At 40.1% G+C, this 13483-nt stretch overlaps 1 protein-coding gene and 1 pseudogene across 6 annotated transcripts in view; one reads left to right on the top strand and one right to left on the bottom strand.

Annotated features, from left to right (window-relative positions):
• Nek10 (NIMA related kinase 10) overlaps window positions 1-13483 on the top strand; it is a 214848-nt gene that overhangs the window by 116383 nt on the left and 84982 nt on the right. For all 6 annotated transcript variants that reach the window (XM_047531950.1, XM_047531952.1, XM_047531953.1 and 3 more), the window contains 2 exons: window positions 11737-11866; window positions 12552-12622. In XM_047531950.1, the coding sequence (XP_047387906.1) occupies window positions 11737-11866; window positions 12552-12622 (201 nt within the window). The remainder of the gene's footprint in view (window positions 1-11736; window positions 11867-12551; window positions 12623-13483) is intronic.
• LOC124969648 (uncharacterized) lies at window positions 7172-7265 on the bottom strand (annotated as a pseudogene).

Genomic DNA, 13483 nt, shown 5'->3' on the forward strand with positions numbered 1-13483 from the left:
TTGTTTAGTTTTTAACGAAAGCAGGAAACCAATTACAAGCAGACCCAGAGTCACACTGGTAATCACCTATCCTGGTGGTTCTGCTTTTTATTGTCAAGAGTTGTACGGATATTGCATAAAACTGCTTTTTTAGCTTAAAAGAGATTAGAATTTCAGATAAATAACACAGTTTTTTTTATTTTATTTCCCCAGTACCATGTTTTTTATATAAACATACCTTAAGTATTTTTTTTTTTTTTTTAGTAATTTATCTGGTTGTCCTCTATTTTTGCTGAATAAAGCTGCCAATCTCAGATGTAGCCAAGGAGCAGGAAGGTTCTAAAATCTTTGTCAAAGTCATGCCAGTTTCTTTCAGTGGCTTCGCATGCTATTCCATAGCTCTTGAACATGTCATCTAATTCTCTTTTCTTTCTGTGAGAAGCCTGTGTTCAGTCTTGGAGCTGTTGAATCCTAAGTATCTGCTCAGTGGCAGCAGGCACCTGCGAGCTGAGCACACTCCCTGATGCCTGGCTCAGGACAGTGATGTTCCGAGGGTGAGGATCTTGAGGGGCTGCTGACATCCAGATTGGTGTTCCTCACTGGGTATCCCTGACTATGGGTCTTGCAGACATGAACTAATATGCTCCAAATCCATCTAGCTTCTCCCTCCACATCTGCTTCTGCTGCTGCTACCCATCTAGCCACCCAAGCCAGGTACTAGGGAACCTGGAGGAGGAGGGCACCTTCCCTCCCCTTGCCTCCTCCCGACATCCAATCTGTTTGGAAGGCCCATGGATTTCCTCTTCCCACTTCTTTGCCCAGCATTGGTTAAAGGTCAGCCTTCCCACCCCTTTCCCGGCTCAATTTCTTCACCCCTCCATAGTGGAGAACACTTGAGATGGCCAGAATGCCCTTCAACTTCGGTGGCGCCCGTGGAAGCAGAGCATATTGTATCAACTCCTTTACACACAGAATAGATGAGGCCTCGCAGAAAAGCACTGAGACATGAGTGAATCTCTCTCCATTCATGGTTCTACCTAGAGTCCTTTTTGCTGAGTTCTGCTTATCTCATGAAATATCTGAGTAACATTTCATACTCTTAATAGGAAATGCATTGAGACTCTGTTTCCCTCTGGGTCCTCCAACTTCCCTCATCCTCACTAATTCTTACTAACTTCTATCCTACCATAGTGATTATCTTTTAGTCCTTTTTCAGCAACATTTTATCTGCCTCCAGCAAACATAAACATCCACAGACATGCACGCGTTTACACACACACACACACACACACACACACACACGCACATGCACATGTATGCATCCTGTATTGCTAAATGAAGTATTGCATCCAATCATCCTGACTTCTCCATAATTTGCTTTTTAATCTAAATAAATAGTAGTTATTGACATATAGTTTTATTAGGTCACCCAGGTCAGATTTTTACCATCATGAATTCAAATGGAGTCTTGCCTCCTTAATTACACAAATCGGGGATGTTGTGTTCTCAGAAAGATGATCTATGTTTCTTTAAAATTTATGTTTTCATTTCCTTTTCAGTTAGCAATGATAAGTTAGTTCTTTCTCTCCGTCCCTCCCTCTCTCTCTCTCTTTTTTAAGGGCAGTCTAGGGAGATGAAAATGTGATAGCTGATACCTGAGAGCTAAATGTACTTTTTAATAGACTCAGAATTAATCCATTCCAGTGGGATGCAGAAATCCCTTTTCTGTCTTTTCCTAGTGAAGCAAATATTATTGAGTGAATTACTTCAATAAAGACACTTGTCTCCAAAAATTTAGCCCTCACCGTGTCCCGAACTCCTCAAGATTCTTTTATTAGTATTTTCTAACACTTGTTAAGAGAACATTTTCTTTTATGATGTCTCCAAACACTCCTTTCAAGATGCTACATCATTGTATAGTCAATGAGATACTTTTAAATGATAGTTTTCCAATTTCTTTCCAAGTTTTAATTTCTTCTCCAATTTCACATACCTTTCAAATAGTAAATCTGCCTTTGCTCTGGTATATCTTTCTGCTCACTAGTGGTAAATATAGGCTAGTTCTTATGAACTCTTGGCTGTCAATATTATAATTTTATCTTTTGTGGAAAGAATGGCATTTGGAGGGTTACCTGTAATGTGTGTCACTAGTGGTGCTGATGGATACACACCAGGAATTAAGGACAGATCTGAAGCAGCAGATAATGTGGAAACATTGAGGCATTTGAAGGGTTCAGTGGGATGCAGGGTTGGCAGTCCTGTGTCCTTCAGATTAGGAAAAAGCTCACTTGTGGCCCACACGTATTTAAAAGTCAAAGGATTGCTTGAAGTGACAAGGTTTGAAATGCAAATGGCAGCAGAAGTAGCAGTAGGAAAACAAGTGGAAATACTTGCCTCAGAGATAATGTCGGGGAAAGACAGTTACAGGTCCACCAGGACTCACGAAGGCACCTCCCGGGAACTGATTATCTCTCTGGTGCAGCATCTCAGCCTGTGCCCTGTAGGGATGCCCTACCCATATTGTGTACCTCAGAAACAGTCTGTGAAATTCAAGAAATGTTGTTGGTAGGGGGCAGGTGGTTCTCTGCTCAGTTTATAACATAGCCAAATTCATCACTGAGTCCAACTTTAACCCCAACTAAGAATCAATGATGTGACAAAGTGCACTGAGTCTGAGGCTTCCCTGTGTGTGCCTAAGGGATATGAGGAGTGGAGTTGGTCTGAGATTTATCAGCATGTGATTTTAATGGAAACCAGGGGTGTGAATGAGACTATCGAAGGAGAGAGTGAAGAGGAGAAGAAGGAAAAGTGCCATCTGATGTGTGGATGAAGGAAAGAAGTCACTGAAGCATCCTTCTATGGGATCTGAGAGGGAAGGAGGGACCAGTGTTTCCATCCTATATCCTGCCTCCCCATGTCCATTGCAGACTCTTCTCTTTAATCCAAACTTACTTTGCTATAGCATTAATCACTTATTAGAAAGCTCTGCGGTTTACTTTTATTTTATTGTGTTGTGTTTTATGTCTTCCCTGACCCCTCACTCTCATTAGAATGTAAACTGTGTGAAGTCAGGTTTCTCTCTGGGTGTATTCCCAGCAGGTAAAAGAGGGGTGGTACTCTGGAAGTGCTTAGTGTTGTTCATTGAATGAATAAAAAAAAAAAAAATAGCAGTGTTTCCAGAAGTTTGCTACAGGCTGAATATTTGTGTTCCCCCCAAATCCATAGGTTGGAATCCTAACCCCCATTGTGGTAGTTAAATTAGGAAGCATGGCCTGAGAAGGGATTAGGTCCTGGGGATCCCTCCCCTCATGAATGAGATTGGGGCCCTTATGAAAGCTCCCTCGCCCAGTCTGCCATGTAAGGGTGGCATGAGTTGTCAGCTGTCTACGAACATGAACGTGACAACAGTCTATGAAGTTGGGCCTCAGCAGACACTGTGTCTGTTGGGGGCCTGATGTGGGATTTCTCAGTCTCTAGAACTTCTTTTGTTAATTTGCCACTCAGTCTATGGTATTCCATTATGCAGCCTGACTGGGCGGGGACAAGATCTCAGTTGATGTTATCAAAAACCGCAGGGAAGTCACTTGCAATGAGTATGGCCATTTGTATTCTGTTGGTTTGCTGCAGAGGAGGTGTTTCAATGGCAAAATTGGAACAGAAGCTGGATTGTGTGGAGTCGAAGGATAGATGGGGGAAGGAGAGAGAAACTGAGTCAAAGTTTGGTTAACAAGCATTTTGCTCTGACTTCTAGGGGAAGGGGCGAGTTTCTTAGTCTGCTGTCAATTACTGTAACAAAGATCTGAGATGACCAACTTATAAAGAGGAAAGGTTTATTTTGATGTGCAGTTTCAAAGATTTAAATCCAGAATCAATCAGTTTACCTCATTGTTTTGAACTTATCACATGCTGGTGGAAGAGTGGGGGAGCAAAGTTGTTCAGTTCATGGCTGGAATGCAAAAAAGAAAAAGAGGGAAGAGACCCAGGTCCCACAATCCTTTTTAAGGACACTCCCCCAATGACCTAAAATCTCCCACTAGGCCCCACCTCTTAAAATTTCCACCACCTCCCAGTAGCATCAAGTCGGGAACCAAGCCTTTAACACATGCTTTGAGGACATATAAGATCCAAACTATAGCAGAAGAAGGCAAGACAGTTTAGCTATCCTTTATGAGGCAAAGGTTAGGAATTTGGAGTGTCTTAGTCTGGCTTTATCACAGGTTAACAAAGTACATGTGTGAGTCTTACCTAAGTCATTTTGGGAAGGAAATTTCTTTGTAGTAAACCACTTCCTAAAACATGAAAGACTGGGTAGTTGGATGAGAGAGAAGGATTCCTTAACTCCTGCTGGGTTTCAGGACCACAGGGCTCAGGTAAAATTCAATGTTGTAATCTATAGTCAAAGCTTCCTCACTTCTCATAACCCATCATTACATTGAAAACGCTCTTGTTAAGACCACCAGCAGACTCCTTTTTATAAATCCTAAGGGCCTTCCTGGCCATTATGGCTTCATTTTTGAAAGACTCCCTTCTCCCTCTTATGATGGTCTTCCTCTCACTTCCTCTTCAGGCTCTATACCCTTCTCCTCCAGCTGACTCCTAAATATTAGAAATCCTCCAGGATCAGTCCTGTGCCCCCTGCGTGTCGCTCTCTGTGCCTTCTCTTCAGTCCATCTCAATCACCCTCAGGACTGCTCATGCCTCGTTAAGTGCCGAGGACTCCCAGGTGTTTCATGCTGAGCCCAGATCTCTTCTTATGAACTCTGGATCTAGTGTCTCCATGTCTCCACTTAGAGAAACCTCAAAACCACCCCTTGGAAAGGCAGACCCTCCATCTCCCTCATTCAAACCTCCCTTATCTTCAGTCCCCATTTCCACGAACGGCATCTCCAGCTACCCTCTTGCCCGTGTCACATCCTTGCCTGGAGAACTCTCTTCCTGGCCAGGGGTTGTGCTTCCTTTTTACCTCAGCTTCCAATGTCACTTTCTCAGGGAAGACTTCCCTGCTCCACTGCCTGAAGTCCCCTCTGTGCTGCCTCCCATGGGCTCTCTTCCAGATCCCTGGAAGTATGTCTGCATGTATGTGTGTAAATGTGTGGGTGTGCATGTGTGCGTATGTTTGTTTTAGTTGTTATCTCTTGCTGATTTAGACATAAGCTCTACAAGTGCTGCATTTCTGCACTTGCCACAGTACCTGGCACAGAGCAGGTGCTGGCTACATTATTTGCAGGGGGAGGAAAAAGAGAGATAGGAACCATTTCTGATAGTTTGGTACAGAAGATGAAGCATTTAAAATGCATTAAATGAAGCATTAAAAATAAGCCTTTAAGCTTACAACAGTTTCAGATTTATAGAATTATTGTAAAGACAGTACAGAGAGTTCTGTATACTTCACACAGTTTCCCCTCTTATAAACATCTTACAATAGTGTGTTTGGTACATTTGCCCTAATTAATGGACCAGTATTGATATGCTTTTATTAACTGCAATATGTACTTTGCCCCAAACATCCGGGAGTTCCAGGAGCTCATCAAGGGTACCACATTACATTTAGTAGCCATGTCTCCTTGAGCTCTTATTGATTGTGATGGTTTTTCAGACTGTCTTTGTTATAATGATTTTGACAGTTTTGAGGACCATTGGTTAGGTATTTTAGAAAATTTCTCTTAATTGGGATGTGTCTCATATTTTCTCATGGGTATGCCAGAAAGACGTGTTTTCTGGAGGAAAGTTATAGATACAAAATGTCATTCCTGTCGTATCTTATCAGAGTTACATATTATCAACATGATTGATCACTGTTTATGTTAATCTTGATTCCCTGACTCGAGATAGTGTTTGTCAGTGTTGCCCAATATAAAGTTATTCTTTCTCCCTCCCTTTCCATAATTTAGTCTTTGGAAGAAAGTGACTTTGTGTGCTCAAACTTAAGTAGTGGGAGGTTATTCTCCATTTCCTGGAGGATGGAATATCTATTTGAAATTCTTCTGCATAAAATATTTGTCCATTATTTCTTATGTGTTTATTTGGTCATTAATTTATATCAGAATGGACTCATGCATATCTATTTTACACTTTGGGTTATAATCCAATACTATTGTCATGAACTAGATTGTGTTCCCCCAAATTCATATGTTGAAGTCCTGACCTCCAATGTGATGGTATTTGGAGGTGGGGCCTTTGGAAGGTTAATTGGTTCAGATGAGGTCATGAAGGTATGCCTTTATAAGAGAAGCCTCCAGGCAGCTTTCTTCTTTCTCTCCTCCACCTGAGAACACATGAGAAAGTAGCTGGTTGCAGGCCGGGAATACAGCCCTTGCTGGGAGCTGAATTGGTTGGACTTCCAAGTTTCAGGACTGTGAAGAAAAAAATGTCTGTCTTTTAAATCACCTAGACTGTGAGGCTGGGGTTGTGGCTCAGTGGTAGAGCACTTGCTTCGCATGCATGGGGCACTGGGTTCAATCCTCAGCACCACATAAATAAAATAAAACAAGGGTATCGTGTCCATATACAACTAAACACTTTTTTTAAAAAATCACCTAGTCTATGATATTTGTTACAGTAGCCCAACCTGATTAATGCATGACTTTATTTATTTTGTTCCTTAAATTGTCCACCTTTGCCTGTTAGGAGCCCTTGAAATTGTCTTCTTCATTCATACTTCCATCTTTGTGAAGTTTTTTTTTTTTTTTTTTTTGGCTTTTTAAAAAGAAATCTCATATATTTCCTGGCTCAGTCCTAGAATCAGCCATTTCTCTGAGAAGCCCCCATTCTTTATATTAGGGAATGGGGTTAGAAACCTTGGTTTGGTGCTCAGTGTGGTCATTGCTACTGTAGTATCTTAGTTTCTAGGTCTTCCCAGCTGGCAGAGCAAGGAGACTAGTCTGGGCGTATGGACTTAGCTGCAAATACTTCTATATATCTAGCTATCTATATGAAAATTAAGCTAAACGCGAGATCATACTGTTTCTCCAACTCTGATCTATCACCCATGGAAAAGTACCCCTACTCCTGTAATCTCCCACTCAGCAAGCAGTGAGAAACTTGGCTTCTGCCATCATTTAGTTAATTGCTCAATTCTAGTACACAAGTGTAGCAGTATCGGAATTGCTAACCTTTGCCCCCAGGGGAAAGAACTTTGTTGCTAGAGTATAGTCATCAGGTGTATTTCCCTTTGGCTTATCTCACTGCTTACAAAAATGTGGAATGTATCACAGATTTGACTGTCATCCTTGATCAGAGTCATGCTAATCTTATCTGAATTTTAATATATGCATTAATAAAATTATAATAAAGATGACATTATTACAGCTGAGGGAAGGGAGACTATATCTGTCTGTACATAAGGTCTTTTAATGAATGTCATCTCATGTATCTCAAGTACTTTGTCCCATTTAAAAGAAATTTTGCTTCAGTTATGTAAATTGTCATATTATTGAATTATTTGAGAATTATCACAGTTTTAGAATGCTTTGAAATATACCTTGTTTCAACATTTTCCTTATTTACCTCAGTTAGTGAGTAAATAAGAATAATTGGCAATTAGCAGTTTAACTACTTATGTATTAGTGAGGGAGTACTAATGAAATTTAAAAATCTAAACGGTTTGTCTTTTTTCCCCTTAATTAGATTAAATACCCTTCCTGTCTCATTTTTTCCCACCTTGTTTTTATTATCAATTTGTGAATTTATCTCTTTTTAAAACAGAGGTATGTTTATATAAATTTTAGTCCAGACTTCTCTCAAAGGCAGTTTATTATGAGTTATGTGTACTTATTTATTTATTAAAATATTTATGATGGATATACATAGTTCCTGCTATCTACTCTCTTTATGCTATCCTTTGCTTAAGGATTTTTTTATTGAAGTATAACCTGTAATGGCTGTAATTTTTACACACTTAGTTTTAAGTGCTTTAATCTTTTCCAGAGATCCTGTATTTTTGTTAAAAATCACATAAGATATGCTCTATCATAAAGAGATTTTAGATAACTTAATCACAGGTCACATATGTTTTTGTGTGTGTACTATTTAACTTCTTTTTCTTTAACAAACTATTAGCTCTGAGTGGTGTTGCATGCCTGTAATCCCAGAGACTTGGAAGTCTAATGCAGGAGGATCTCAAGTTCAAAGGTAGCCTGGGCAACTTAGTGAGTCCTTGTGTCAAAGTGAAAAGTAAAAACAGCTGGGGATGTAGCTCAGTGGTAGATCACCAAGTTAAATCCCCAGTACTACAAAAACAAAGAAACAAAGAAACAAAGAAAGAAACAAACAAAAATTCCCAAACTCTTCTAGCTATAACTCTTTATTTCCCTAACTATGGTTGGATTCACCTTAAGTGGGGAACTTGGAAATTATTACATGACAGTGAATTACTTTACAAGTACTTTCTAAACAATAACCTCTCTCACACACAAACCATATAATATATTTGCAAGTATTCATTAAATATGACTCTAATTATATTTCCAAAGGCCAGTTTCATTCTGAGGATGGAAAACACATGAGTAGGTTTTTTCATAGAATGTGCAATTGTTTGCTAGTGCTACTGTAACAAAATACCACTGATGTTTTGGTGGGAGAAACAGTAATTTCTTTTCACAGTTCTAGAGGCTGGAAGTCCAAAATCAGGGTGTCAGCAGGACCGGTTTCCTCTGAGGCCTGTGTCCTTGGCTTGAGACAATCCCTTTTGCTGCTTCTTCCTGAGATTGTCTCTCTACACATGTAGACTCCTTATGTTCATTCCTCTCTTTTCAAGTACTTCAGTCATGTCTAATTCAATCTGACCCCCAAAGCATTATTTTAACTTAATAATTTCTTTAAAGATATTATCTCTAAATGTGGATACATTTTGAGGCATTGGTTAGAATTTTAGCCTATGAATTTTGGAGGCAGGGTGTGGGATTTAATTCATCACAGACACTTTTATGACTGGAGAAATTAGACTTTGCTTTCTTTTTGTCATTGCATCTAGAAGTAACCATGAAGCTCTTTGACCTTAGAGAATTTTAAAGTTGTATCCCAGAAGTTGTATCCCATGGTTGGCAATTTTGTTGTTTATCTCTTGCTTTCCATTCCTGTTATCTTCCAGAGAAGTGATTCTCAGTCTTTTTCAGGGTCATGTCGACAACTCTCGAGAGTCTAATGACATCTAACTTTGATGAAAGTTAACTTTGTTTGGACAAATTACCTTAAAACATACTGTCTTAACATAATAGCCTTTTTCTCCCCTTCAGTGTACCACATGCTGGAAAACTGGAAGGTCTCCAGTGGAGTTTTCTGATCACTGTGTGGACAGGGCTCACTTATGTGTGTGGTCCCTTGGTTGTCAATGCCTGACACTTGTGTCTAGAGGTCGACTGGCTGTGGGTAGGCCCAGTGGAGGAACGGGGTCACGTGTTGCTCATCGTCCAGCAGCTGAGCCTATTTTTTTAATCATACGGTACTGTTCATAGGGATTTCAAGAGCAGGAGACAGCAAGCCCCCACTGCGGTTTCCAAGTCTTTATGGCATCACTTCTGCTGTTATCTCCTTGGCTAGTCATATGACCAAGCACAGATTCAAGGACTGGAGAAACTACAAAGCCATGTCAAAAAGGGGTCTGGCTGGGGGATGGGAAGATTATGTGGTCTCTAGTGAGAAAAAGGAGGAGATATAAAGATGAGAAAAATAAACAAGTAAATTCTATGCTAGCAGGTGCTTTCCCCTACATTCAAAAATTGTCTTTTGATCAAAAGAAAAAATTGAAGGCTGTTGTCTAAAGAAGTGTAGATGCTGGTCAGAGGGAGTGAAAGCACATAAGAAATAGGAAGTGGAAACGGGATTTGAGTGGACGTGGAAATATAAACAGATCTCCTGAGGATGACGTGGGAAGTTGGTCCATAGGGAGTCAAAGATATTTTTTTCTGATGAGGATTTTATTTCTTAAGACATTTTTAAATATAAGTAGTCATGAAAGGAAGATGGGAAATACTTGGTACACCTAGAACCAGCAGAATCCTGGACAATTTTGCCCCATTATTATATTATTGAACTAAAAAATGCCAAATATGAAAATGGTTAACTGAGAGACCTAGAAATGACACATTTCACTGAAATCCTTACTGTAAATCTTAAATTTAGAATTCTTCTTGGTTTCCCACAAGAATAGCAATTCCTTGCTTATTTATTTATTTTGATACCAGGGATTGAACGCTGGGGCACTTAACCACTGAGCCACATCCCCAGCCCTTTTTATATTTTTTATTTAGAGACAGGGTCCCATGAGTTGCTTATGGCCTCACTGAGTTGCTGAGGCTGGCTTTGAACTCACAGTCCTCCTATCTCAGCTTCGAGAGCTGCTGGGATTATAGGTGTGTGCCACTCCACCCAGCTCCTTGTTTATTCTTTACAACCAATTCTGACTTATAGCTACCCTGATTATTTTGATCTTGATTTATAAGCTTCTTTATGCCTTTATTCTCTGTTAAAGTGAACTCTTAATATCCATCCATTAATTTAGAGGGCTGAGCACAGGCCTAAATGCATATTCTAGAATTGGATTATCAAATTACTTGATTTTTGGGGTATGTTTGCACTGCAAACTGCTCACCTCATGGTTTCTGGGAAGCAGGAAGGTTCTGGAGTCCCCATTTTTCCTTAAAGGGCATGTCCCTAGTGACCTAACTTCCTTACTAGGTCCTACGTCCCAAAAGTTCTACCACCTCTCAATAGCACCACAGGTTGGTGACAAAGCCACACATGGGCCTTAGGGGGATATTCAAGATCTAAGATCCAAACCATGGCGGGGTGTATTGGTTGAAAGTGTCTAGTTCTTACTTGAGCTTTATTCTATAAATATGAAGAAAAATATTCTATTAGAAATATCCAAGGTAACAATATTCCCTTCCACCTTAAATTGAAAGTGACAGACCCGTAAGCCCTCACAGATTAACTTCACCAGAAACTTATTTGAATTGTGTGGCAATTTCAGAAGAGGTAAACATGGTAGCTACTGTTATTTCTAGCAACATATATGAATATGTTCTTCCCTCACTTTACAACCTGAGTTGATTAGCAAAGCAGAGTGGGGAGGTCATATCAGTTTTTTTCCCATAATAATGCTGCATTATTAATTACCACAAAATCTCAGTGACATCCGGTGGTAAGCATTTCTTTCAGACTCACAGGTCTGTGGGTCTGCAGGTTCATAGGCCATGCTGTGAAGGTAGCAGCTACCTGGGATACCTCCTTCTCCTGGTAGTGGACGGAAGCTCCTAGCAGGCCAAGTGAAAGCACTAAATACATGTTAAGACTGAGACTCTGATCTGGCACACTGTCACTTCCCCATTTCATTGGCCAAAACAAGAAAACACAGTCAAAACCAAAGGCAGGAGTGAGTAATGAACTCTGCCCAGCAAGGATGAGAATGTGCAAAATCTCCATAGTAAGAAAGAACTAGGGCTGACAACTTCGTCTACCACAGAAGGGTTGTTTTTTTCCAGAAATAAACATTCTCCGACAAGTATCAGGTAATGTTTTCTATGGTTTATTGATATTTAGAGCTTAATCTGAATTGCTTGATTGTGCTTCTTGATTCTTCTGAGGCTGAGAGGTTTCCAAGATACTCTTTAATATATTTACTTGAAATAGTGATTAGGAGTTTCAAGTGCTTTTAAGAGATATCTCCAACAACAGCTTGGAAACTAGATCTTCTTTCTGTGCCAACTCCCCCACCGCCCTGCTTTCTGGGTGTTTATTAACACTCCACACTTATTTCAGCCCAGAGGTGCTGAAGAGCGAGCCCTATGGGGAGAAGGCTGACGTCTGGGCGGCGGGTTGCATCCTGTATCAGATGGCCACTCTGAGTCCTCCCTTCTGCAGCACCAATATGCTCTCCTTGGCTACAAAAGTAAGCAAAGTTGGGAGACAAAGGGTCTCGTGTTGCTAGCAAGGCCATTCTGTTTACTTCCTAACAGAATTTGTCTGATTTTTATTCTACTGTCAATTGAAAGCAGACATTGCTTTATTAACTGCATGATCCAACTTAGTTTTTCCCCTTTCTTCTAAATATAGGCCACATGCTATGGCACATTTCCCTATCCAATTGTGTTCATTCATCATAGAAATTTACACAATATAAACATGTCAAGTTACTTTTGGTCTCTTATTATTATTGTTATTTTTAAAATTTTGTAGTTGTAGATGGACAGCATATCTTTATTTTATTTGTTTATTTTTATTTGGTGCTAAGGATCAAACCCAGTGCCTCGCATGTGCTAGGCAAGCACTCTGCCACTGAGCCACAACCTCAGCCCCTGGTCTCTTATTTTTAATTGCAGTTTGGACTGCCCACAGTCCAGCATGTGGTATTACCCCATACATCTTTTTATTATGAATCTAAGGTTAACTTTAACTCAGCATGCAGAATATAATTCAGTGTTCTAGAACTGTTTAATTGATGCTAATTTTTTATTTGGTTGGGATGTTTTTATCTCTGATTAAAGTTTGTGCATGAACTTTATGTTGTGACTAAGGATCATTGCTCTAAGATGCCAGTGGTTCTATCACATCTACCACTACTCTCTGTTTTGCAGATAGTGGAGGCGGTATATGAACCAGTGCCAGAAGGCATCTACTCTGAGAAAGTGACAGATACCATCAGCAGGTAATTAATTTTACAACTTCCAACATATAGGAACCATCAGGAAATACCTCACATCTATAAACATTCACTATTTATATAGAGGGAAGGGTCCCAACATAATCCAAACCTGGAAAGATGTCAGTGTATCATCAGTAGTAGTGGGCCTTTGGAAGCCACTGAAATCTCCAAGAGGACATAGTAGAAAATATCACTCAAACACTAGAATGATTATTTGGAAGGCTTCTTATCAGCTTGTAAAAGGTATATGACCTGACATTAAGTAAAGAAAATAGGCTATGAAACTGTAAGCACGACAAGAACCATAAAAGTATGCACAAATATGGAAAAAAGCCAGGAGAAGAACATGTGAAACTGAAGGAGGTCAGGATAAAATCATAGGTACCTTTTTATTACTATTTTTAAATTGGTAATATTGTGTTTTATTATAAGTTGTCAAGGAAAATCAGAAGTTCTAGCCATCTAATCAATATAGTAGGAAAGTACTGAAAGTCATTGTCCCCATGCCTTCCCAAAGTTCTGAACAGCCCTCCTGGCCCCATGAGGCTATCCCCACTCATCTCTCACCTGACCCCAGCTGCTTCCCCTTCTGCTCCCCAGCCTCCAGCTCTCTCCTCCTAGTCCTTTGCCCTGACTTTTACTTTTTGGCTTAAACTCTTCCCTCAGACTTATCCATGATATAGGCCCTTGCTACCCTTGGAGCTCTACTGGAATGGCCCCTTATCAGGAAGCCCACCTGCCAACCCCTTGGCTGCTTCATAAAACTCGGCACATGACCCCAGAAATATCATGCATAAACACTCGCTTGTTGATTGTCTGTCTCTTCCCCACCAGAAAGTAAACTCAAGAGTAAGAACTTCATCA

The sequence above is a fragment of the Sciurus carolinensis genome, chromosome 17 (genome assembly GCF_902686445.1).
Source record: "Sciurus carolinensis chromosome 17, mSciCar1.2, whole genome shotgun sequence".
Taxonomy (NCBI): domain Eukaryota; kingdom Metazoa; phylum Chordata; class Mammalia; order Rodentia; family Sciuridae; genus Sciurus; species Sciurus carolinensis.